Raw genomic sequence first — 26,205 nt, 5'->3', positions numbered from 1 at the left:
ACACAGAGAGACACAGTGGGAGAAGGTCAAGGGAGGATAGGCAGAGGTCGGAGCCATGCAGCTGTGGGCCGAGGACCCCTGAGCATTGCTGGAGGTGCCTGGCAGCCCCTGGCAGTGAGGAGAAACGCATAACCCCCTTCACAGATCTCCCCTCACAGCCTCCCGAAGGAACCAACCCTGTGGACATCTTGATTTCAGACTTCAAACCTCTAGAATGGTGAGAGACTAAATTATCGTTATTTTAAGCCACCCAGTTTATGGTACTTTGTTACAGTGGCCCTGGGAAATTAATATACTCCACCAAACTGGTGAGTTTTTAACTTAATTAGATATCCCATTTTGGCTACAGACCAGCTTCCTTATCCATGGAAAGATTTAAAGTGGACTTTGGGGAGTTCATTTTTACATCTGCTATCACCTATTTATAATATCAGTTAAAAATAATGTAAGGTTGTCTGTGGCTTCAGTGGCATTTCTTGGCCTTTGATTCTATGGACCAAGATAGGCTGTCTGAGGTCAGGATTGGCTTGTGGGTTATTGGCATTAATATGGAAGCTGTATCTTAGTCCTTTTGCCCTAGGATGATGCTCTGGAGGTCAGGGAGCCCCTTCCAAGGGGAAAAGATTGATAGGTTCTGATGGACTTTGTAGTTTTGGTTCTTCTGGAATGATGGGCCATCATGCCAGAAGAAGCTAGATATGCCACTCCATTGTAGAGAACAGAGAAATAAACATTCCTGACGACCACCTCTCCAGGCCAGGGTGGAGCCCCAGGCTCTGACCTAGGTCACAGTCTGGCAATCAAGCTTGGGCACTGCAGCTGGTAAAGCAGGAGAGGAGACCAAGGAGGATTGAAGTCTGAGTCTTGTCAAGGGCAGGCTTAGAAGCATGAAGTATCAGAAACAGTATGTTCAAGGTCCATGTGGAAGCAAAGGTTCTGCCCCACATCAGGCAGGATGGAAGCCTGGGAAGAACTTTCTCTTAAAGAGAACTCTCATACACAGAGGCCTTGGGGATGAGTCCAGCATGGACTGGGGGCTGATAGGACATGACAAGGTTTAGTGCCACAACCTAGGAATGGCCTTGGCAGACAAAGGGGTCCTTTATCTAATTGCTGTACCCCAAGACACTCTGGGTTAACTACTCCAAAAGCTAAGTTATCAATTACCTGGCTTCTGGTTGATATTTCTGTGGAGGGAGTTTACTCATTTGGTTACTTGATTTTTTATTAATAGCCTCTCCATCTGGGACGATATCCCAGAAAGGTATGAGATTCAAGGTCAAGTGTTCCATGGATGCTTACCCAAGATTTTTTTTTTTCAATTCCAAAGAGAAGTACGGTTATACTTGCTTTTGGTTTGTTCCATTACAAATGTCCTAATTACATTCTATAACACAGAGCTTTGAGATCTTGACCATTGGTGTAGACCCCAAACTATTCTTCTTCTGCAGATCATCTTGGTCCCTCTTGTAGGCAGTCTCCCCCCCCACCCCGACTCTCAGCCTAGCCTTGGAGGGAGAGGGAACTTTGGCTTGGGCCCACAGGCTGGAGCGCCTGAGAGTGGGACCAAAGCAAAAAGGGCTATCTGGGAAATTGAAGGTATGGGGACAAATGCAGCCTGAGCCTCCTTGGTGGCAATCATGGTCTTTAATTATTAATGAAGTTGCATTTTTGATTTGTAAGCGAGTGTCAGCTGGTAGGTGCTGGTTGAAGTACAGACCTCAGAGGGAAAAAGACCTTAAACCTTAGCTCTTGGAAGATCAGCCCCTCCCTGGCATCATCAGACATCTTCTTAACTTTCCTTTGGTTGGGAACTCTTCACAGAGTGGTCCATCTGAGTGACAGAAAGGGAAAGAGTCCTCTTCCCTGAGGTGGGGTTTATGAAAGACCAGTCTCCATTACGTTTTTCTCCTCCTCTACCTCCTCTATATTCTAGAACTCTGCCTCCATCAGGAGTGCAGGGGCTCTTGTAGAGAGATGCCTGGTCAGGAGGACAGGAGATGCCTCCCCTGGTTTTGATACTAGTTTATGCTACGTGGTCCCCTTGAGCAAACCTTGTCACCTCTCGGGATCTCAGTTCTCTCCTGTGAAATGGTTAGCATGTGTGTTTACAATTCCTTGTATGTATGCCCATGTAACCTGATTGCTCAGGCCCCAGGACTCCGGGCAGTTTATGATTTCTCCTACTGTGGGTGGAGATGAGTGTCCCTGGTGAGGATTTCAGGTCTCGGTGAGGGTCACTACACTGAAAGGAGCTGCAGCTTCCAAGAATTTAGGGAGGCTTACAAAAAGGCTACTGGCTGGGTCTGCGGCCTCTCTGTCCCAGCGTCTAGAAGAGCCTGGATTCTAGTGAGTATCCAAATATGTATTTTCAATGAAGGAAAGAAGAGAAGTTGGAAGGGAGGGGAGATGAAGAGAAGGAAGGGTTAAGGGGAGAGGAGAATTCCATGGAGGATACCAGGAGAAGGATGCGGAAAAGCTGCCTTTTTGAAACGATCCTCCCACCCACGGGATCTCTCTTCTTTCTGACAGGTGCCTCTGAGATCTTAATTCTCCTTCACCATCTTGGGTTCCTTCATTAAAATAAGCTGCAGAGGGGACCCCTCTTTGTCCCTCCACCCCACCAGGAATAGTTAGGCCAGGCTGGGATACCACTGAGGAGGGACCAGCAAACCCTCTGAGGAAGGGAAAGTAGGATGTGAGTGCACGCATCGAAGTGCCCTGGAGCCGAGGTCCCCTGAGGATCAACATGATTTTGAAGGCGATTGTCATGAGTGGTGGGAGCGGAGAGAGCCACTGGCACCTAGACTTTCTCAGGGCCCTCCTGGACTTTGGCAGCCATGTTGTTGGTCTGGATCAAGAAGGCGGTGTAGGCCATGTCAGCTTCCTCCTTGGAGGACTAAGGGGCAAGAGGACAGGAGTCAGTGTTTGGGGCATTGGTTCCGCGGGTGGGGATCGGAGGGAGTGTCGGCACTTCATAATCTTGGCCTAAGCAACCCAAGCCTGTGTTGACCTGCTGCTCTTATTCAAGCTCCTCAGGCTCACTAAGGACTAATTTTGAGAAGCGGAAAGTTGCAGTTTCTAAAAATACCTCCCTCTGTCTCACTACCTCCTTCCAACACGTGGAGTGGAACCACCTCTGTTGCTTGGGCCTGTCCCCAGAAGCTCTGCCCACACAGTCCATGGACAAGGTGGTCTAGACTGATGTCAGCCACAGTGGTTCATGTTTTTCTTTCACTACCTGCTCAGAGATGGAGCTCGGCAACAACACAGGGCTAGAGGGGAAGGCTGTCTCCAGGACGAGCTTCCTCCCCTACTTGTTCCAGATTCGGGGTCTCTGCTGCTTCCAGGGAGAGTAGATATGAAAGCAAGCATTAAAACCCTGGACTAGGAGGCCCAGGGGATGGGAGGAGGGTAATACATGACCCAAAGCCAAGAATCACCTCTGGTAGGGTTGTAAGCAACATGGCACTTGACTGGGGTGGGGAAGGGCTTCTGGTGACTACCAAAGTGCCTGTGGCCAGCAGATGTCTTTCAGACCCAAGTGGAAGGCTGGTCCTGAGCAAACTCTCAAGGGAGGCTGGGTGGCCTGAAGCCCACAGGTTCCACAGCCCAGGAAGGGGATCCACCTAATCACCGGCATTTGACATTTGGCCTTCCCCATCCTGTGTCTGCAGTTTTGTTGTCCTTCCTTCTCATCCCTCTCTCTCCCTGCCTCTGGCATGTTCACAGCCCGTCCGCTTACCTCCTGCCTCTGCCTCAGTCACATCAACAGCACCACCAGGAAGGCAGGCCTTGCCCTCAGAAAGTTCTCCTGAAAACTATTTTCATTGCCTTCCCTCTTCTGACATCAGCCCCAACACTGAGGTAGCTTCTCCTGAGGTCTAACTGCCGTCCCCCATGCTGCACTTCCTTGTCACAAAAGTGAGGCCTCCCTCTCCCTCCTTGTTCTCACCCGTTTTGCCTTCTTGGGTTCTTCGGTCTCTGCGGTGTTCTCGGTGGCAATGCCGCACTCTGTGTGAGGAGCGAGGGGCGGGGGGTCTTAGCCTTCACTGGCCTTATATCCCCACCCCAGAGGCAGGGTCAGGTCTCATTCTCGCTCCCCTAGGGGATCGGACATTCCCTTTGAGTGAGGGACGTACCATCTTTTCCTCCGAGCGTTGTCTCCTGAGTGACTGGCGAGGCCCCCATGTTGTCATTGGCACCAAAATCCTTGGAGTTCTCAAAGTCCGACATGCTGATGTCTGTCCTATAGCTTCTAATTGAAACCCGGTCTGTCCAGGAGAAAGAGGAGTTGGTGTGGGGACAGAGGACATATGCGAGCAGGACATGCTGCCTCTGAGGGACCCTCACAGGATAGCTGGAGAGGACAGTGTGGCACGTTGCTCATCTCTGACTCTGACCCAGAGCAGAATGGAAATGGTCAGAGGCTCCTTCCCTGTCCCTTCTCAAGGAGAATCAAGACTCAATAACCCCTGACCATTTTTTTTTAAAGATTATTTATTTGTGTGTGTGTGTGTGTGTGTGTGTGTGTGAGAGAGAGAGAGAGAGAGAGTGAGAGAGAGAACGAGAGCAGGGGAAGGGACACAGGGAGAGGGAGAGAGTGGGAAAGAAGCAGATTCCCCACTGAGAGCAGAGCCTGATGTGGGGCTCGATCTCACTACCCTGAGATCATGACCTGAGCCAAAACTAAGAGTCAGAGGCTCAACCAACTGAGCCTCCCAGGCACCCCAAGAACCCCTAACCTTTCAAGGCACAGTGCCTCGTTCTGTCCTCACATCAGCCCTGTGAGGCATGGCATGTATTATTATCCCCGCCTTGAACCCTGAGGAAATGGAGGCATGAAATGGGGACACCCAAAGTCACACAGCCAGCCAGTTCTCAAAGTAGGCCAGAAGTGTAGCTCCCCCTGCATCCTGAGCTCCTCATCCTGGAGGTCCTGCCTCTGAACTTGGACCTGGAGCCATTACAGGTGACCTTCCTGGGACAGCGGCACTCAATGTGAGTTTTGGGTATGAGTTTATCTTTCCCCACCCTGCTTTTCCAGAACACTTTCTCAGAGCCTGTGAAAGAGAAGAGACCGTGGAAGCCCCACACTAAGGGCAGCTAAGCCCCCTGACTGAGGTCCAAGGGCTCAGGACTGGAGATGCGGGGCAGGGGCCTCCCAGGCACTCACCAACGTTCTTCCTATGCCGTGCCCTGAGCACTGCCACAACCACGGCCCCCACTGCCAGCACCAGGCCCAGGGGCACCAGGGTGGAGACAAGTACTGTGGAGCTCCCACTTTGTCCTGCAGAGCTGGAAGAAGAGCTGAGTTAGTCGCCGGAAGGGAAGCCTGGGGTTTCAGGACATCCCAGCAGTTTGGGTCCCCCCAACCGTTTCTTTCCCTCCTCTTGGTACAGCCCCTCAGCTCTTCTAGGGAGACTTCCCAGACATGGCAAAGGCAAGGACAGAACATTCTCTGCATCCCAGGTCTGGGAAATTGAACTGAATGGTGGACATGCCCCACACATCCCCGGCCTCAGGAGAAGGGCAAAGAGAACCACGGGCCCCTCCTGAGCACAAACCAAGGCAGAGAGGGCTGCCCCACAAACGAGAGGAGGACAGGCCCTCCTTTGTGCCCCCCATAGCCCAAGCTCAGGTCCTCATCCTCTGGGATATTCTCCCTCACCTGCTGGCATCTACGGACCCTTTGCTCCCATCTGCAGGGTCTCCGACATCCTTCACTGTTTTGTCATCCACAAAAAGCCTGGGATTCTGAATGACTTTGCTCTCAACTTCCCTGACACTCGACTCTACCACTTCTTCACCAGGAGCTGAATCCACTTGGCTGATGTCTTGGGACCCTGGAGAAAGACAGGCGGGGCTGGATTATTTGTTCTTTCTCTGTTTTCCCTCCTTGATATCAGGGAATGCAAGGGGTGGGACTTCAGTAGCAATCACGGGATCAGGGCGAGATCTCAAGGCTATTAGAGTCGAGTCCAGAATAACACTAGAAGTAGATGATCTCCATCCCATTCATACCAAACTCATTTCCATCTCCAAGGCTCCATGGCATAGCTCCAGCTCTGCATAGGGGCTGGCTGATCATTTGGAGACTGACATTTTTCTCAACTTTTTGAAACTCTGCCCCAGGTCTGCTGGGTGCTATTGTGCTGCCCCCTGGTGGTACCTTGGCAATAGTTCCCTTAGTGAACAAGACCAGTGGGACCCAGGTATGGTAGGATTTCTAGAGATTCTTATAATACCCTCACTAGGGACAAAACATTTCATGTGACATTTTTAAAAAGAGCCTTAAAATGTAAACATGCTCGAAGAATTTGCCTTAATTTTCTTTGTTATATCTTACAAATGAAGATATCTGGACTCTTTCGAGAGCAGGCTTTGGCAGAATGTATTGCATGTAACAGTGACTTTGAAATTTCACGATGTAGACAATCTCTCTTATAGAAAGAGCTTCAAAATAGCCTGAAGGGGCAACTATAGGGCTTGTCTTGAACCTGTGGTTATATGGCAAACCTACTTTTTTTTTCCGGTTTGTATGCTTTTCTCTGATGCTCCTTGTAGAGTGATAAATGAGACTTGACAGAGGCTTACTCTCCCCCTGCCTCCAGTCAGTCACTTATAGTCAGACTGGGGGCCACCTCTGATGGACGAGCTGGTAGGCAGGAACCTTCTCTGGTAACCCCAGGGGACATAGACCTTGACCTCAGAGACTTACCCTTTACCCTCTCCTCGACTGACAAATAGACAGCCATGGTCTCTCCGTATCGGGGCCCATCCTTCACCCCGCACCAGTACCAGCCTTCATCTGCCTTGGAGACTGGGTTCAGGGTCATGGAAATGATCTGGCTCTTCTGGTCACAGTTCACGAAGGCCTGGCTGGGCCCTTCATCTTGGCTGGGCAGAGTTTTGCAGCCTCTGTCACTCCACTTGCACCAGTATTTCTCGAAGGAGTAGTATTTGCATGGGAAGTGACAGGAGAGCTTGAAGGTCTCCCCCAACCGGCCAACGGCATTCTTGGGTACCTTGAGGCCTGGTTCTCCTGGAGCAGGGCAGGAGGGAGAGATAGGCATGCAGGTTGGCATTGGTAAGACTGCAGGGAAGTCACTGTGGTGGGGACCTTTGTCCATGGCCCATTTCCTCTCTGGAGAGCATTATAAATAAATACATTATACTGAGCACATAAAGAATGTGATTATGTGCTTATGTAATAATTACTATTGATGACCCTCATGCATTAATCTAGTCTATCATTAAACATAGGGTCTTACCCATTGGCCTCAGTTTGCTTTCCTTGATCTTCTCTTCTAGACTCAATACAAAGAGCCACACTCTACTTCAGCTGATGGCATTATATACTGTAAAAGAGGCCACTGTTCTTGATACTAAAAGGGGATACACTTGGTAGTGTACAGAGTGTGGAGTATGTGCAGGAAAGGGTGCTTGTTGCAGTTACGAAAACATGATGTCTCGATCGTTGGGTTCTCTCCTGAGGTTTGTCCCATCAGCATGGGATGAGATAAGAGGAAGAGTGGTTGAGGGGGATGTCACTGCTGACTGAAGGGTCCTGGGGCTGCCTCCCTTCCCTCTTGTCCCTGTTCAGCTCTTACCTTCGACAATCTTGAGCTCCACCATGTACCTCCAGCGATTATCACCATTGGTCAAACACCAGTAGAAGCCAGCATCCTCGGGGGTGAGCTGGTTGAGTATGACCGTGTAGGTGCCATTGCCTGGCTCTTCGTGCAGAGTGAGCCTGCCATTGTACTGCTTCTTAACCAGCCCCGCACTCTCCACCAGTGGCTGACAGCGGCCATTTTGAGTGTCTTCCCAGCGACACCAGTACTTCAGGCTGTCTGCTTCCTTGGGGTTGTAGGGGCAGAGCACTGCCACAGAGCCACCAACCACACCTTTCACCACAGAGGGAATCTGGGGCATTATGGTCTCTGGAAGTACAGAAATGGAATGGAACATCTGCAACACAGTCTGGGTAGCTCTTCCCCATGGTCTCAGCTAGGGCAGAGAGTGAAGTTTAGATCATTTACCTCACTCTCCTCAGAAAATGAGAAAGACTTTCCTAATGTACAGAGCCTGTAGCTGAAGACGTCCAGCCAGACTCCAGTGACCTTCACCACTAGTCTGGGCATTTTGTTTCCTTTCCCTACTTTATTCTTGGCAGAGAATGGAAGGAGTTTAAGGAATGACTCTCAGTTCTCCTTGGGCTTCTTATAAAATCTCGCTATAGACAAGTTTTTGTCTGTTTATTAGCTCATCCCATTAAAATGGCCAGATGGTTTTTCTCCAAATTAAGAAAATATATTTAGGATGGTATGCTTTAAAATATAAACTACGTAGCACAGAAGGTTTACTAGTTGACGACTCTGAAGGCCATCTCAGGGAAAAAAAGATGGCCGTTCTCCAAAAACTAAAGCTGATGTCCAGTGGGAAGATGGACATCATATGAAGATGCTGAGGAATGTAGTAAGGGCCAAGCTGGATATAAAAGTACTGTCCAGGGAATGTGAGCCCCTTAAGGAAAAGTCACAAGTGACATTGAACTGCAAGTACTCGTTTGCTGTTTCTCATGAGGGTAACTCTCCGCAGTGCTCCCCAGTGAGGGGGAGCAGGGATTTAATGATTTCACCACCTTGCTGGCCTGCCAAACTAGAGCTATGTAGGCCAGGTGGTGGAATCACAAATACCCTTATGAGATGTTGAGGGGGAAACTCAGACGCTGGGGTATTGTTTTCCTGGGACAGCACTGAGGCCAAGATAAGACCAAGAAAAGAACAAGATAAATCCCCCATTACAGATTAAGGGATGAGGTGCTATCCTGCTTGAAAGACTAGGGAGAAGGGACAGGTGGCCCTTGTAAGCTTTGCCATGGCACTGGGGTTCCATGCTAGGTCCTCACCATGGCTCTCTGAGACCCAGACATTCTGCGGGTCTTGCCTCAATGAGGAGTTTCGCTCTCCTTCTTGTTAATCAGGGACAGCCATCAGAAGGCCTTTGACAGAGAAAAATTAGTAGATAATGCAAGGCTGAGGCTGTGTTTTCTAGCACTCCTGTCCAGCTGCCTACATAGCACGTAGTTCAGGGCTCGATGGGGAGAGGATGAAATTGACTGACTGATGGATAATGGATAGACTCCCAGGGCATGAGACAGGTGCCCACCTGCTGCGTGGACACTCTTCTTCCCCTCCCCATCGCAGGTCTCACCTTCATTGACAAAGAGTTGCCAGGGCTGGGTGGGGTAGCCTTCGTGAGGCTGACCGTCAGAGTGGGTTCCACACAGGTAGTCCCCGGCATCTTCTTTCCTCAGGTTGGTGATACTCACACTGAAAGAGCCGTTCTCCTCGGGAATAAGCAGGATCCTGCCCTCAAAAGCCTGAGCCTTCTGCCCCAGGGTGTTGATGACCACATCACAGTCTTTCCCGTTGCGTTTTCGGCACAGGAATCTGGCTGTATCTTTCACCTCGGGGCCCAGGGCACAGTCAAAGGTCACGGAGCCCCTCAGATCTCCATAAAGCAGTTCAGACTGAGGCTTCAGCACCTGGAGGTCAGCATAACTCTTCTCAGCACTGGAGCCAACCCCAACCTCGCATCTGTACATCCCAGCATCGCTGAGCCGGACTCGCTGGATAATGACACTGAACATTAATTGGCTGGTACCCGGAATATTGATCTCTGCTCTGCCTGTATAGTTGGAGTTCACATTGTTATAGGAGTCAATCACTGGAGGACAGACTCGGCCTATCATCTTGCACAGAGACTTCTTCCCAGAATTCTCAAGCTTGTAATGGCAGTTGATGGTCACTGTTCCACCCAAGTCAGCAACGTAGACCTCAACATCATTTTGAAGCCCAGGACCTGCAGGATAACGGGCAGGTGGCCAGTTGTGATTTCACTTTCTTGCAATTGAGGGCTGTTTAGTATTCCCAGTGAGGGTCTGGGTATACCTATCACCTTCACTGCCTTCCTTCCAAGGAGGACACTACCTGAATGTCTTCCAAGGACCAGCTTTACTGCTGTCTCCTCCATGAAGCCCTCCCCAAACTGGGGCTAATCTTTTCCTCCTCCGTGCTCTCTTGACACTTACATCTGTTATCTCTTATTACATCTGATCTTGCCTAGAGTTAATTATGTTCCCCATAGCCCGGAAGTCCCTTGAGAGCAAAGACATACTTTACCCATGTGTGACTCCCCCCCCCACACCCCCGCAGTGCCCAGCATGATGACTATACGTGGTAGGAACCCAAAGTAACGTGTGTCGAAATAAACAGAATGAATGTAAGGATAGGGTGATGGATTTCAGTGCACTGTGATGGAAGTTTCTAAAACTTACAACAGTCCAAATATGGAAGGATCTGCTTTGTAAAGTAGTGAATGTCTGCCATTTCAAGTGTTTAATCAGAGGCTGTATACCCATTGTCTCCAGTGTTCTTTCAGACATCCTGTATAAGGTCAACTCCAAGTTCTCCTCGGCTCTTAAAATTCTTCCATTTTATGACTCTCCATGACCACCTGAATGAACTCTTTATTCAGTCCACAGATAACCCCCAGGCACATACCAGGGGAATATCTTTGAGACATATCTTTGAGAACCCCTCCAATTTTCCTCCCTTAAGACTTCTTTCTCTCTTAATTTCCCTTGATTATCTCAAATGCCCTTTGTTGTTGAACCCTTGTCAGAAAGATCTTTCCTATTTTTCTCTCCTCTTAACTAAAACAGCCTTTTCAGTGGCCCACTCTTGCAGGGCCCTGGTCTTTGGGCAACAACTGATCATTTCACTTATGCTAAGGGTGTTGATGTACTAACAGATCCCAGATCAAAAATGCATTTTGAAAGAAGCCTTCTGGTGACCTTAAAGTCCTGATCTGAAGGGTGCACTAATGGCAGGAATTTAAGGATCCCTAGAAACCTCTCCTTGCCTTTTCTGTCTCCCTCAGTTCAAAGACCTCTCTCCCCACCCTGGAACAAACACAGTAAGAGAACTTGTCCTCCTGATACTCTTCTAAGCTACCGCTTTAGTAAAACCCTCAAATGTCATAGGCCCTGAAGACCTAGAAAGTTGTACTCACCATCCCCAAGGGTGTGCCATCTGTCTCATTTCCATATTCTATTATGAAAAGTCTTTGCCTCTGGAAAGAGAACTCATAGTCTTCCCCACCCCATGCTGGACCTCTTCCCTCTCAGGAAATGCTTCCTCCAGCCCTCCCACAGCAACTGAGATGAGTCCCTCTCACTTTTCCAAGGAGCCCAAGGAGCCTGGGTTCTTACCCCGGAGGACCTCCAGGTTCACATCAAAGGACAGACCTCGGCTGTTAATGCCCAGACCACACTTGTAACGCCCAGAGTCGCCCTGAGTGAGATGGTCAATGTTCACCACAAATGTGTTGCTCTCTGGGAAGTTGGTAAGGTTGGCTCTGCCCTCATAGTCCCTGGAGATGTAGCCTTCTGAAGAGACGAGGGTCGTGCAGCGGCCCTGGGCCCCCTGTCGGCACCAGTACTTCCGGGTATGCCGGTTGACGGAGGAGTCTGGGTAGTAGCACGTGATAGATACTGAGCGCCCTTCCACACTGCTCACTTCCTGGGGACCGAATATGGGACTCTTCATGGAGACCACTGTGGGGACAAAAGGCAGAGGTTTTCCGAGGTCCTGGCAGGTAAAGTCTGCTCAAATGATCCCAACAGCCTCCCTGAGGAGATGAAATTGTCCCCCGACACATGTGCCTCCTGTAGATTATTTGCTATGCATGACAGCAGGACAACTGCTGCTGGACAATTCTACATGACTTGCTGTGATTGGGTAAAATGATTGATTAATCGTTATTACATTCTAACTGTATCTCATTAAGGATCGCCATTTTAAGGACAATGGAACAGCAAACTTACTTCATATCCCTTTCCATTAATAAAAAGCCACTTCGTGGGGTGCAACACCATTGCATTTGCTGTCTATTACTTTCTTATATTTCTAAAAACACTTGGTAGATTCTTTTCTTTTCTTTTTTTTTCCAGATAAAAATATTGGGAGCCAAGAAGGAAAAGTCATTTTCTCCAAACCCCATAGCAACTCCTGAAGGTCTGATTTGAGGTCTAGGCCTTTTTTTTTTTTTTTTCCTGGTAAAGAACCTTAACCAGACTCCTGGCTTTGAAACAAGTAATTGCCACTCCTGTTCCGGATCCCCAACACTGGTCACCAGGTCTTTTTTCAGACGTGACCTTTCAGCACCGTCTGTGTGACTCCTCCTTGAGTTGGTACAGGTTTTGAGAGCGGCATCCCTGGGGACAGGCCAGGTTTCAGTGTTCCTGGCACCCTGGGTCCTGGTGGGGTGGACTGGGGCCTGACAGACGCACCTGGGAAGACAGCCAGCAGGCAGGCGAGGAAGAGGAGCCCCATGGCTTGTGGTTCTCAAGGGGCTGTGCCACCCAGGCCGACTTCTTTGTGGGAAGCTGAAAGAGAGTAGCAGAAAGGATGAAGCTCTTGTGTTTTCCAAGGCCAGTTGGCTTTACAGTTCCTGTAACACCTATTTGGTTTTGTAGTTCCAGTAACAGACAGAAAGCCTGTTGAAAGCATGAATGGCTCCGCCTTTCCCATTATATTTCAAAGTCCCATTATTCCACAGAGCTTTTCATTCCTTAATAGTTCTAAGTAGCTATTTGTCTTCTCAACTAAACTGCATGTTCCTTTGGAGTAAGGACACAGGTGCCATTTTTCCTGTGTCCCTGTCTGGGTGGCATGCTCCTAGGGTTAGCTCTGTAAGGTCTCAGAACAGCTCACTGGATCGTGGGTTATACCGACCAGTGGTCCCGTCTCTCTGTTTCGGCTGCCCTCCCTACAGCCCTGGCATACTTTATGGTGTGTTCATATGAGCAAACTGGGTCCCCTCGAGAAGGTCTGATAGGGATTAAAGTTTAAATGTCACAATGATGATCTCTTACATTAGCTCCTTCCGGGCACTGTGTTAAATAATGTACATGTATTATCTCATTTAAACTTAATATCACCCTCAGAAGTGGTTGTTCTTCCCCACATTTTACATAGGAAGAAACGGAAGCTTAAAACTAAGTGCTTTCCTCAAGGTCGTATAAGACTTAAGTGTGTGGGTGGGCAGACTGGGAGTGGGGGAGATGGGCAAGATTTGAACCCAAACTTGTCTGACTCCACAGTCCAAGCTCTTTGCCTTCTCCCGATGCACTGGGTCACACCTCAAACACAGGAGCAGGCTTAGCCCTGTGCTCATTCTTGTCTGTTGTAGAGCCCCCGTTGCTTATCAAAGTATTGTCATTCATGCCTTCCTGGAGCTTCATAACTTCCCTTTAGCTAAGACAGAATGGATATCATTACAACTGTTTTATGAATAAGAAAATCAAGATCTTGAGATGCTGAGGGATAGGCCCAAGATTTCTCGGAGATTCGGTTATGGGGTGAGAGTTTCAAGCGTAGGTATTGTGGCTTATTATCTTGCCTCATCATTCAGGACAGAGGAAGCTGGAGAATCCAAAATAAGGCTCCTTGGAGGGTCTGGTGCGGGTAATTCTTGCCATGTCTGTGGATGTAGCTTTGGGCTGGGGTGGGGTGGGTGTAGCTTGAGGGTCCCAGGGCTCAGCCTTACCACTGCTATCCTTAGGATCCCGAACCGCAGCCCAGAGGAGGAGAAAGTTGGACAGAGGAGCCCCACTTTCTCACGAACTTCGGCAGGCTTTAACCTTTGGAGTGGATTTGACGATGGATGAGAGCATTAAGGGAGAAAACCTTGTCAATAAGCCCAGTGCAATAATGAGCACTTATAAAGATTAGGAAGCCCTAAGCACTCGGGAGCCCAGAGAGTGAAGTCCCAGGCTCCCCTTACCACCCCGGTCCCTGCTCCCGCCCTCAGAGACTCCCTTCATTAGCTTGAGCCAAAGGCAATAGAGCTGTTTATCTTGGTTATTTCTTTTCCGGGGGGAATTCCCCAGCAAGGAACCTTTTTATTTCCTTGTGCAGATAAAGGTATTCTGTTTCTCCAGTTCTTTGGGAGAGTCAGGGGAGTGGGTTCGGGAAGGAGGGGACAGATATGGTGCCAGGTGGCAGCTTGAGGTTCTCTTGATGCCAGTTAATTGCCCCAGACTTTTCACACCAGGCCAATGATTAACTCCTGGGGTATGTTCTCAGCCAAATGGCAGCATCAGCCCCAAACTGGATGCATTCGGGGGATGCTGGCTTGAGGAACCGTCTGAGTGGTCACTCCAGGTCACCATGAGACAGACTTCCAGGGGGGACCAGGCCTCAGAAGACTGGCAAGTCTCTCTCTTCTGGGAGACTTGGCATGGACTGGGTACAGAGCCCCAGGGAAATTACCTTGGGTAAATCGGGCCTTGGGTGCAGTGACAAAATGCCACATGCTTCGAAGCACTGAACCAGCAGTGCTTCCCTCGGTGCTGGTTCCTACTCTCACCTTCAGACAAGCAAGCTCTCTAACATTTCTGTATGCCAGGAATGGGTACCTCCCCGGACTGCTAAAAGGGACTTGCTCTGGGTTACAGAGAGGTAGGTGCCTGCTTTTCCCAAGTGGAAGTCCCAACTTTTGGCTCAGGCTTCCTCTCGTTGGTGACTTGCTTACGTGGCTGTGACTCTCCACCTGGGGAGACGACATGCACATGGACCCACGAGCCTTTGCACAGCCTCGGGGCAGGGATGAGACCATCAAGTGTGCACAGCTGGAAGGGCAAACCTGGCAGAGAGTGACCTTGGTGAGAACCACAGGGGAGATGATGGGAGGGCAAGGGCACCCCCACTCTCAGAGGCAAGAAATCTTTGTCCAAAGATAAACTTGAAGCACCATTTCTCTGCTAGCAGCTGATGTGACTCTGGGCTTTGACGATCATTAGAGATCCCTTCTTCTCCAAACCAAAGTTTTTTCCCAAACCTGGGAAATTCAGGTGTCTGGGAGGCCCCAGGCCATGGTGGTTAGAACTGGCTTAAACAATTTGCTTAAGGACAGAGCATACTATTTACTGGGCACTTACTAAGGCAGCAGATGCTTTGCTAACTGCTTTTCTTACGTGAATCCATCCATCATCACAGGAACCCAAGAGACAGATAAAATTACCTTCATGTTGTAGATGAGAGAGCAAAAGGTTAGCGAGATTCTTGGCCCCAAGACCCACAGCAGTATTAGATCACTACCATATTATCATTCCTTACAAGAGCAGAGGGACCTGTCCTTTTGGAATCTACATAGGCTGGGATACCCGGCATGAAGGCACTTTTTCTTGTCCTTAGAACAGGACTTGTTCTTTTCCCCAGCTAGGCTGGGGTATTCTAAATCACTCTCATGTTACCAAATTACTACCCCTGACACATTTATAACATGTCTACACATTGTGGATTGGGGCAGGGTTGTTGGCTGTGCTGGAGAATAGTTTATTACCTTGTAAAATTAATCTACCCGGCTCCCCTTTGGTTAGAGTGACTGAACTTTAGCTCTACTAGGTTGGAATCCAAACCTTTGTCCACCAAATCTATTTATTTATTTTATTTTATTTTATTTATTTATTTATTTTATTTTATTTTATTATCTATATTTTTTTATTCAGAGGGAGAGGGATCTCCCAGACAGACCAGGTCCTAGCACAGGGGCTGGCGCACCATTTGACCTTCAGCCTCTCTGAGCTCTTCCTCTGTTTGGTACATTGTACAGGGCCAGTCAGGGCTCTCAGCCCCAGAGGCTTCGGAGAGGAGGGAGAGTGTGCACAACAGGGACTCGAAGCCAAGTTGGCAGTTTCTGACATCTTCCTGTGAGCGTGAACTTGGAGGAGCAAAAAGCTTGGAGCAGCTGGCCTGGCTGGGGACGGGGCTTTTCTTGGCCTGACCTAAGCAGCACCTTCCCCTACTTCTAGAAGAGGCACCGCCTGAGTCCATGTGGGGCTATCCCTTCTGTCTCCCTCGGGTGCAGGAGAAGAGCGCATGCTAGAGTGATCCCGGAAACTGCATGATCACTGTGTGGTTTGAAAGGGCCTTGGACATGAAATGACAAGTAGGAGCTTAGGAGAGTTTATGTAGTTTACGTAAGTCCTGGCATGTGGGACAGTCTTCATGTAAAGGCAACATCTGGGGGAAGGGAATAAGAATTCTAGAGGACAAGAAGATGGAGAGAGAACAGACAAGGGGTCTGAAGAATGTATGACCTAGAAATACTCAAGACTTTCTAATCCCATCCCTGTCAAAAATGGCCCTCATGAATGCAAAATTTAAGCAGAATTAAACAATTGAAATACCAGCTCCACGAAGCTCTGGGAATAAGCTTCGTGGATGTCTAGATGACCTTTCTGTAAAAACTAAGAACCTTGTTATTAATTCTACCCCATTCTACCTTAATGTGTAGATACTTATCTCATCCACTCAACCAAATGGCTTGCTCCTAGAAGGCAGGGGACAACTGGGATCAGTCTCTACAACCCAGAGGGGCTTGCGTGAGAACATCTGGCAAGGACCAGCTGCTCAGCGAAGTTGAAGGGATTGGAAAGGGTTCCATCTCTATCCTCTCTATGGGAAGGGTCAAGTCAGGGCTGATTTCTTACTTTTTGCCAAATGCCTTCTTAGTTTGGGGCACACAAGGGGCAGTTGCATGAAGAGGAGCCCAGGGGATGGAAGAGAACCCAGAGGTCCCAAGTCCTTCTGTGTCACAGGCTAGCGGAAGAGTTCTAGCACTTGGGCAAAATACGCTGGCCCAACTCCTTCACCTGTAAAATGAGCATCAGTCCCTGAGTCTTCTAGAGAGACACGCTTCTGTGGGATGGGGGAATAGGGAGGGGATAACGGGATATGCACGTGGAAGTTCTTTAAATAGTATAAAGTGCCCTTCCAAAGTAGGAGCTTACAATCACTCTCAAGCACAAGGCAGTGAGGGTCTGTGCACTTGACATTCATGGTTGCTGAGCACTTGGAGAGTGGCACAGAGTATGGGCTCCACCGCTTGGTTTTCAGCTCTCTCACTTGGGGGCTGTGTAATTTGGGGGCAGGATATTTAAACTCTTCGAGCCTCAAGTCCTCACTTATAAACTAGAGACAATTGCATGTAGTAGAGAGAATCGCTCTAAGGATTAAATAAAACAAAATATGTAAAGTCCTTAGTATGGTGTCAGCTTAAAAAATGTTAGTTCCTTTCCCATCTCCTCTCTAAAATCAGCAGTCCTCTCTTTTTCCTGTCCTAGAGTGAGAGGAGAATAGAAGTCTGTTCACTGGGGATCCTTTGAAGACCGGGAGTGAGCTACTCAGATTGGACCAGCATGGTCTGAAGGAGAAGAGTAGGTTAGAAGTGAGAGGTAGAATTATGGCTAGCACATATGGAGTTTTTTTCAAGGGCTTTCCATGTGTTTATCTCACTTAATCTTCGCAGCGACCCTAGGAGGGAGAATAAAATGGGCAAACCCATTTCACCGATGAGAAAACCGAGGCACAGAGGAGTAAGAAATCTACCCGGGGTTACAAAGCTGGTAAGTGACTGCCATGGGATTCAAGTTCAGGTGCTCTGGACCAAGAACAGAGGCTAAGCTGTACTAGGCGGGTCTTGAAATTGACAGGAAGCAGTCAGGAGAGGAGGGAGCAGGAAAGCCACTCTTAGAGAAGTCAGTCCAGTTCTCTCCTCTTGACTATTCACAGGAAAGATAGTTCCTGTAAAGAGATACCTGAACCCAGAGGTAGGTGCCAACAGAGAAATTTCTTCCTGAAAAATAATAATAGCTTCTATTGATGTAGCCCCTACCACGTGTAAGGCATGTTAGGTTTGTTTCCTGTAACTGGACACATTGCCTCCAAAGCCTTTTTCCACATGGTCAGTGCCAGGGACTTTGGGATCCAAGCCCTGGCCCACTCAGAGTGAGGGTAAGACGTAGCTGAGGAGGGTCTCGGCCGAGCACGTGCATGGATAATCTCAGTTTTTAAAAAGTTGGGTATTTTGTTTTATAGGTGATGTCAAAAGGTCCCCATGACCCTGTCAAAATGTCGGTACCAAACCGTCCTTGTTCATACTTGCTGGGTGACTTTATGCCACTCGCAATTACTCGTGGAGGACTAGCTTCCTCACCGACATGCCCGCCTGCTAGATTTAGTTCAGGCGGGAGTGAGATGATGCTCTGAGAAAGCCTGGGGTAAGTGAATTCATGACATGGAATTTGCTGTCTTCACACTATTGATAAAATAAAGCCACCGAGATCTAGAGGCGCCAAGAGACAGGAATGACTACAGAGCTAGTGGTTCTCCTGACTCCTGGCTCATCGCTCTTTCGGCTACATCCCCACATCCTGGACCAAGGTGAAGGATGGATGGATGAAGACTTCCAGAGCTGGCTCTGGGTGGGCAGATAGCTGCCTTCCGCCATAACCCCTGAATGGGCGCATCCCCTCTCCAGAGTTTGAGAACCTGTAATTCCTCTAGTGAAGGGGGAGAGTAATGGTGCAGGTTTTGGTGCAAAACCACCAGCAGCTCGGTTGGCCCCAGGCCTAGGACAGTTGCACAAGTGGCGCGGGGCACCCTAGGAATGGAGCCGGTGCAGCCACTGTGCTTATGGACGAGGGTCCCGTGGCTGGCTGGGGGTGCTGTCAGGATGGGCAAGGCGAGAACATGGAGGGAAAGGGGATTCCTGGCTGCAGAGCCAGGGGGAGCACCGGGACTTGGAATGCTGTCTGCGCCCCGGAGGGGGCTCTTCCCACCTTACTCACCCTGGGAGGACGTCCTTTTCCCCACTGTAGCAAGGGCATGGTGATATGACCATATATATCATGCCTCCGTACGGCAGGAATCAACAGGATCAAAACGAGGTTCAAACAGGAAAGGATCCCAGAGCCTCTCCAAAACCTGGAAAAGGGGGCTGCAGACGCCCTCCCCAGCAAGCTGGAGCTGGAAAGCTTCCAAGACTGGAGGACTGCTATGCATGATCTTATCCAGGCCAGTCTGGTGCTCGGTTAAGTCCTCGAGTAACTGAACCAATTTGAAAAACACTGAACCATAGCTATTTTGCTCCGAAGGTTACAAAGCAACTTCACACATATTTTCCCATTTGAACCCCACATACCTGAGCGATAGGCATGATTTGGATCTCCATTTTACAGATTAAGAAACGGAGGCTTGGAGAGCCATGAGGTGACTTGCCTAAGGTCACGCAGTTAAACTATGGAGGTCTTAGTTGGGAATTCATGGGATGAACTTAAGAGAAAACCTGCACATGCTGACCGCAGACATTCCTTCTCCCCCCGCCCCCAGCTGATATTTCTCAGAAAAGAGGCGAGGGGGTCCCCCAGCCACATGCACCCTTGCTCATCTCTAGGCCATGGACATCTGCTCCCCAGCCACATACTCAGCTGCCCACGCTGTGGCCCCTGTCCTCCTCAGCCCTCCGTCTGCAGGCTGCGAGCTGTGAATGTGGAAGGTTGCCTGAGTAAAGTCCTTAGTATGGTGTCAGCTTAAAAAATGTTAGTTCCTTTCCCCATCCCAGACCCTTCCCAGACGGCATCCCTTTGCAGATCCCAGAGCAGCCACACTTACTTTAAGCCACTTTCTTCTCTCCCAGCAACTCAGATTCGGGGGTACAGCCTGCTGGCTGGTCCACAGCCTGGGGTTTTCCAAAAGTTGCCAGCAGGACACTGGATGCTGCTGCCAAAACTGAAACTGTGCAATGCTTGACCCACACCTGGGCTCTTAAAGGGACACTCTCCCGTAGGCCTGGCGGCAGGCCAGGGGCACGTGACTCTCACGGATCCCTTGCTTTCCTTTCCTTTCCGTTTTTCTGACTGGTTCCATTTGCTCCCCTTGACCTTGGGGAGACTGTTACCAGGGAACCCTCCATCATTTCAGCTGCAGGATGAGAGAGTAAAGCACGAACAACCTACTCTGACTTTTTCTAGCTACCAGATCCTAGGCAAGTCTTCTTTATATTTCTTTTCATCGGACAGATAGGGATAGTAATCCCAAACCTACAGGTTGAGAGTAGAGCCAGTTATTAGATATAAAACCCTGGTCCAGGTATGGTATGAGGTTCATATGCATTTGATGGAACACAGGTGGCAGGAAGGGCTCTCAGTTCTTGGCCTCATCTCCCCACTCACTCGGGAACCCGCTACTTTCTAGGAAACTTAGCCTGGATGAAGTCCGCTCTTTACACATCTTCTGAGGAGCCCCCTTTCACCAGCCCCGGCGCTTCCAGACTCTTAGGGGAACTGTGGCTCTCCTATTTTACTCCCTCCTGGGATTAAAGACGGGCTTCTTCCGGGCTCTCTTGAAAATGGCGGACCTGAGAGCCATGTTGGGACCTGGGCTCTACGCCATAGCAAAGTCGGCGCTTATCTGCAGAGCTGGGTGGGGGACCTCCTTCCCTTTCTCAGGAGGTCATTGGTGGTCTCCCGGCCATGATCCAGTTAGGACTCCCAGAGGTGCCCCAAATGATCTCAGCAGTCCCGTGTCACACAAGTGAAGCCTACTCCTCAACACACACTCGTATGTACCCCCACCCCTCACCACACACCCGCTCCCACAGAATCCTGGCCCCAACCTACCTGTGCGGGACAGACCCAAGCTCTCCCTACAGCGTCCTTCAGGCCAAGCCCAGAAGGGGAAGGAGAAAAGGAGAAATAGAGCCCTGGAAAGCGCAAGACGGTCAGAGCCCTGAGTCTTATTTTAGCTCACCACTCACTCAGGAGTGAGTATCAACCTGCAACTATTGGTTTGCATGGCAGGAAAAGAAATTGCATTTTCTAGCATGGAACTTAATTTCAGACCCCAAAAGCACAATTTGACTAATGTTAGAAAATAAAATTACCTAGCTACTTCCGGGCAACCTCGGTGCCATTCAATGAGCTCTCCGGCACCTCGCTCCCGATTTAAAACTCAGTCTCATTCAGGACTTACTTTCCTTTTTGTCTCTCTTCTCCCTTCTGGTTTTATGTTAAGTCTGGGGGAATGGGGGATGCACAAGGGGGTGGCTTATGTCAACATTACTGTCGAGGCAGCAAGAAGGAATGCCCTATTATTTTGACCTTGCTTTGTTGTGGTTCTATGTTGGCTTCATCCTGGGGCAGGAAATAGCTTTGTCTTCTGAGATGTGACTTGTTCTGCTGGTCAGTGGCCAGTCAGTGGCCCTTGTCTCTGCCCATCCTGAGACTATATGATCTACTCTATGCTCTCCTTGTCCCTACTTCGGGGCTCCTTCAGGTAGGACTTTTGTGATCTCTCAGCTTTTCGTTGCCTTTCTTATGGATGCAGGCTAAGTCGGGCTCATCTGCATCCTCCCGAGGCCTTTGGGAGATCCTGGGCAGCAGAACCCATTCTCCCTTAATGCCCCTTGTAGCCTTCTGAGCTCCATTCTTCCCATGTAACTGGAGTTGCAGTGAGTGTCAACAAGACCATCGCCCACTGAAGTACAAGCAAGGTACGGTTGCCCCAGGTCTGGCACCTCCAAACTGTTCTGGAGAGCTCCACCATTGCCATCTCCACTTCCCACCCGTAACCTGGAGTAAGCTCCACTGTGGTGAGTGGAAGGGCACACAGGCGCATCAACAGCTAAGCAGTCTTTCTCCTGCCCTAGCCCAGGGTGGCTATCCATGGGAGGGTGGGAGGGGAGATGGAGATGGTGTGCGGATGGGGATAGGACAAGCCTGGTTCTGCCAGGTTACAACCCCTTTAAAGGTTTTCCTTCTTATGCTTCTCTCTTTTCAAACCCAATCGTCAGATATCTGTAGGTTTTCTTCTCTTGTTTTGCATTAACTAATTTTCCCCAAGGCAGGGGATAACTTGGATCTAGTGGTCTGGGCTAGAATAGGAGTTAAGGGAGGCCCACTGAGTCCAAGGACAGAAACCTGATAAATGTTTGCAGGGAGGGAGGGAAGAACACCCATGGAATAGTTGCTTTTCAGGCTGTCTCGGGATCCCAAGATCTCCCACTCCATTTCCTTATTCTGCATGGGGGAGAATTTCCTGTGGTGTGTGCTCCCAGGGACCCCCAAAACTGTCTTAGCATACATGCACATAAGCACAACCCATAGGGCCTACTGATCCAGCTTAGGGGAAAGGGAAAACAAGAAGTAAGACATAGGGAAGAGTTGGGAAGTCAAAACCCTGCATCTTATTTTGGGCTTAGCCACATGCTAGTGGTGTGATTGAAGCCACCCAACTTCCCTTCTCTCACTGTGACTTCCCTATAGGGAACTTAGTGGCCCTAAAGCACGGCCCCTGCCTCCCAGTCCTGAAAGGGGAGGGACTGGCCAAGAGGGTCCAACTGCCCAGCATAGCCACAACGATGATGAGAGCAGTAATCATACCCTCGGAAACTGATATCCCATCACGTGCTTTAAAGCTCTCCCCTCCATCTTGAAATAATAATAGGAGAAGAATATACTAATAATAAGAACTAGGGCTTCTCATTTGACTTTTGTGACCCTGGGACTCAACATGAGCACCAGTCTGGACTCGGAACACGTGTCCTGGTCCTGGCTCTGCCTCTAACTTGCTGAGTGACCTTTGCCAAATCGATTCCTCCTTTAGGGCTGTGGTTGATTCTTCTGTTCAATGGGAGGCCTGGGCCACGTGGTCTCCAAGGCTTTTTCAGGCCTAGGCTTCCGTGTTTTGAGTGAGCTCTGCATTTGACTCCTATGGTTGCTATAACACATCACTGTAATTTTGCTGGCTGAAAATAACAGAAACATGCTCTTAGTTCTGGAGGCCGAGAGTCTGAATCAGGAGTGGATAGAGCCATGCTCCCATTGGAGGCTCAAGGGGGGAATCTTTTCCTTGCCTTTCCTGGCTTGCAGTGGCTGCTGGATCCCTGGGCATTTTTTCGCCTGTGGCTTCATCATGCCCGTCTTGTCCCTGTGCTCATGTTGCCTTCCGTGTGTGCCTCAAATGTTTTTCCACTCTCTCTTATAAGGGCATGTAGGGCCCATTCGGATAATCCAGGATGATCTCTTCATCTCAAGTGCCTGGACTGAATCAAATCTGCAAAGACCCTTTTCCCAAGTAAGGTAACATTTACAGATCCCAGGGATCAGGAGGTGAGCATGTCTTTGGGGGTACATTTTGTAGCCTACTGTAAGCATCTACTATGCCCGTGACCAGTCCGAGTGAGGTCTAGGGAGAGTCCAGACATTAGCTGTGTGCCTCTCTGCTCCCCAAGGGCATCTGGTCTACCTGAGGAGCCGTCACCCCACACACCACTGCCAAGGGGCAACACCAGCTGAGCAGTAGCCAGTGCGCTGAGGCAGCCTTGGGGGGAAGGTCACAGGCTCCAGACCCAGAATGCCTGAGTTCACATCCAAGCCCTGCCACCTGATGGGCCAGGGGACCCTTGACAAGTTTCTTAGGGTCTCTGGACCTCAATATTCTCCTTTATAAAATGGGCCTAATTAGACTTAGCCTGTATGTTTGTTACAGATACTAAGTATGATATGTGCAGAGGCTGGCATCTTACAGGCTTTCAGAACCAGGAGTGATTCCCACTGATCAATGAGGAACCAAGGGCAAAGAAGTGGAATGACTTGCCCAAGGTCACACAATGAGGTCATGGCAGAGATGGGTCGAGAACCAAGGTTTTCCAGCATTAGGAAGTTTCTTCTACTTCCCAGAGCCTTCACTCTCCAGAAGAGTCTTTTGAATCATGTTTGCATGGGCAGCAACAGGCTTCAATCTGCACTTTCTGTCAATTCAAAAAAGACTGGAGAGGACCAAACATACGGACCTGTGCAGGTCCAACCCTGCAGGCTGGCCTCATCAGCTGGATGCTCCAAGACCTTGGGTTGACCCAGCCACCCAGAGAGAGAAGGGGAGGCCTGAGCTGCAGGGTCCTTTCCCAGACCTCCCCTGTCCTTCTGGCATCCTGGCATCCCTCCCTACAGATGGCCCCTATGAGCGTGGCTTTCGCCAGCCGAGGGAGATAAGAGCGGACACATGAAACAGCCTATCGCGGCTGTTTACTGCCAGTTCTCTGCTCCCAAGTGCAGATCTTGGGCTGAGTCAATGTTTAACCTCATGTAGAGTCAATGTTTAATCCCAGGCCAGCCAGCCCCCACATCCAGCGTTCCTCAGCAAACCGATCATACAGTCATGTCAGTGTCCATCACTGGGAAAGTAGAATCATGACCATGAATCTACCAAAACTAAATATCAAATCCCCTCCTTCCCCCTCCCCCCCACCGCCTTTAAGGATATTGACTATGTGGGATTATCCTGTCCAAGCAGCCCTACCCTGGTCATCAGCAGGTAATACTCTAGTCATCCCTGCCCCTCGCTATCTTGCACTGGCAGGAACACAGCAAGGACTCTTCCTGCCCTGGGCTGGAGAGAGCCATGGGACAGGGACTACGGCCACTGGTGCTCAGCTGAGTGCTGCGGGCTGGGAAGGCAGGCCCTAGTGTGCTCGCCGCCTGGGACCCCACCGTGAAAGTGGGCCCTGCCGTAGTCTAGTTGGCTGAGCTTGGGTAGGCCTTTGGGCAGCTCCTGAGCGCCCACATGTTTGGAGGCCTGAGCCTTTTTCGAGGTGAGCCTCCCTGTTAGGGAGCTATCAATAGTCTGTATTTGCCTGGCTGTGGAGTGATTTCCTAGAGGCTCTCCAGGCCCTTCTCAAGGAGCTCAGAGCCTGATATCTGGGACTGGGAATGGCAGTATCACATCCATGTCAAGAACAACCTGAATGAGTGAAAAGTCGGACAATGGCCAGCTGGGTGGTGGATGCCACCATGGTGGCGGAGGGTGGGATAGAAGGTGGTTCTGGTCACTGGAGAGTGTCGGGGAGGGCGGCTTACAAAGTACGCATGAGAGCCTGGGTGCTCTTCTTCCCCATGAACTCACTGAGCTGCCTCCTTCTCCCTGATTACCTGCCTCCCTGTGTCATTGTCCACACGTCCTACCCCTCTCCTGTTTTCCTAGCTCTGTTCACTCTGAATCAGAGAGTGGAAAACAACATTCCTTGGGGGGCCCTGGAGTGAGGGGGTTGCCTTCGTCATTTGGGTGGCGGAGAGATGAAGGCAGGAACCTCGGTGGGAGCCCCCTGAGACTGGCGGGGTCTTGTCCCAAAGAGCTTGTTGTGCAGAGCTGGGAGGAGTGAGGCTGGGCTGGAGAGTTGGCCTTGGTCCAGAGGATCTCTCAGTTTCCCTGGGCCAATCCCAGAGCCCCGGAGACTTTTGGTCTCTTGGTTTGAGAGGCAGGAACAAATGAACCAGCCTCTTCTGACGTTTCCAAACTGCTCTCTTTCCCTCTCCCACCTCTATACCCTGTACAGGGAGGGGCGGATGGAGGAAGATTTTCAGAGTAGACATCCAAAGTCAACAGGCAGAGTGTCAGGTAACAGGGCCCAGCCCCTCTTGTAAGCCACTGGGGTCCTTCTGCAGAAGTGCTGTTTCCTTGTTCCTGATCGGAGCCTGGCCTTCAGCCCACAGTTTGCCTGTCGGACGGCCACTGGAAAAACATCCTCTGTGATCCCCTGCAGCCCACGCCCCTCTGAGCCTCAACATTCCCATCTGTGCGATGGTATACAATCCACTTTTTTCTGGGGATATGTACTGTAATTAATTTTTAGTTGTCTGTGCTGTGCGAGTGGAGTCGTGTGTGCTGGCAAAATGAAGAGTTTAGGCCGTTGCATTCACTAACCATCTGCCCTTTCCCATGCCAGGCTCTACAGAAGCAAAACTCCCCAATGCTCTTTTCCTGAACTCTTGTCTCAAAGGCAACATCTGACCTTGCCGGGCAACATGGAAAACACCTTTGGTTATGATAGTCCTGGCGTATCCTCTCTTAACTAAGATCCTTGGGGGAGTCGGGAATTTGTAACATTAGGGGAAAAAGTGGCCTTTCTTTGACCTTCTTCTCTCAGAGCAGAACTGGTAGATCTAGACCAAGTCAGCAAAAAAGCAAAGGTTGGGAACTCAGCCAGAGGGTGGAAAAGACGGAACAGAGAAGACTCTGGATGCTAACCAGGGAATTTGTGTCTTCACCAAAATGGGACCGGGGGACAAATAGTGGCTGACTGGCACAGTGCCCCAGTGTTCATGATTTCTACATGCCTCCAGAAGTGTGGGATAGTGTCCTCCCCTGCCCCTCTGCTGTCCTTCTGGGTTTCTGCTGACCCCTTGGGGAGCAGGCAGGGGGATGACAATTTGTCCTCCTGCTTAGAGTGAAGGGAACAGGCTGGTCCCGGGGGTGCAGGGAGTGCCCGCGAGCCAAGTGGCATCCCTTAATG

The 26,205-nt window shown here is 49.9% G+C and overlaps 1 protein-coding gene and 1 long non-coding RNA gene across 2 annotated transcripts; one reads left to right on the top strand and one right to left on the bottom strand.

Annotated features, from left to right (window-relative positions):
* Positions 1 to 1,628: 1,628 nt before the first annotated feature.
* PIGR (polymeric immunoglobulin receptor) lies at positions 1,629 to 19,686 on the bottom strand. Its single transcript, XM_047705411.1, has 11 exons — positions 19,530 to 19,686; positions 12,362 to 12,457; positions 11,282 to 11,626; positions 9,220 to 9,870; positions 7,614 to 7,946; positions 6,722 to 7,045; positions 5,672 to 5,846; positions 5,177 to 5,298; positions 4,143 to 4,274; positions 3,956 to 4,014; positions 1,629 to 2,899 (listed from the first exon to the last, which is right to left on the bottom strand). The coding sequence occupies exons 2-11, from the start codon at positions 12,402 to 12,404 to the stop codon at positions 2,804 to 2,806; spliced, it is 2,280 nt and encodes a 759-aa protein (XP_047561367.1). The 5' UTR covers positions 12,405 to 12,457; positions 19,530 to 19,686; the 3' UTR covers positions 1,629 to 2,803.
* On the top strand, positions 1,639 to 25,363 carry LOC125086208 (uncharacterized). Its single transcript, XR_007123122.1, has 4 exons — positions 1,639 to 1,828; positions 8,364 to 8,371; positions 16,452 to 16,459; positions 25,325 to 25,363. It is a non-coding gene; the product is annotated as an uncharacterized LOC125086208 (long non-coding RNA).
* The last annotated feature ends 842 nt before the right edge of the window (positions 25,364 to 26,205 follow it).

The sequence above is a fragment of the Lutra lutra genome, chromosome 15 (assembly GCF_902655055.1).
Source record: "Lutra lutra chromosome 15, mLutLut1.2, whole genome shotgun sequence".
NCBI classification, from domain to species: domain Eukaryota; kingdom Metazoa; phylum Chordata; class Mammalia; order Carnivora; family Mustelidae; genus Lutra; species Lutra lutra.
The sequence above is the reverse complement of the archived record's forward strand: the minus strand, read 5'-3'. Positions and strand labels throughout refer to the sequence as shown.

Excerpts from the sequence above, each read along its gene's own strand:
- PIGR (XM_047705411.1), bottom strand. The coding sequence starts at position 12,404 with ATGGGGCTCCTCTTCCTCGCCTGCCTGCTGGCTGTCTTCCCAG. Across the intron at positions 11,627-12,361 it reads CCTGCTGGCTGTCTTCCCAG|TGGTCTCCATGAAGAGTCCC; the intron begins GTGCGTCTGTCA and ends TTGTCCCCACAG. Across the intron at positions 4,015-4,142 it reads AACGCTCGGAGGAAAAGATG|AGTGCGGCATTGCCACCGAG; the intron begins GTACGTCCCTCA and ends CTCCTCACACAG.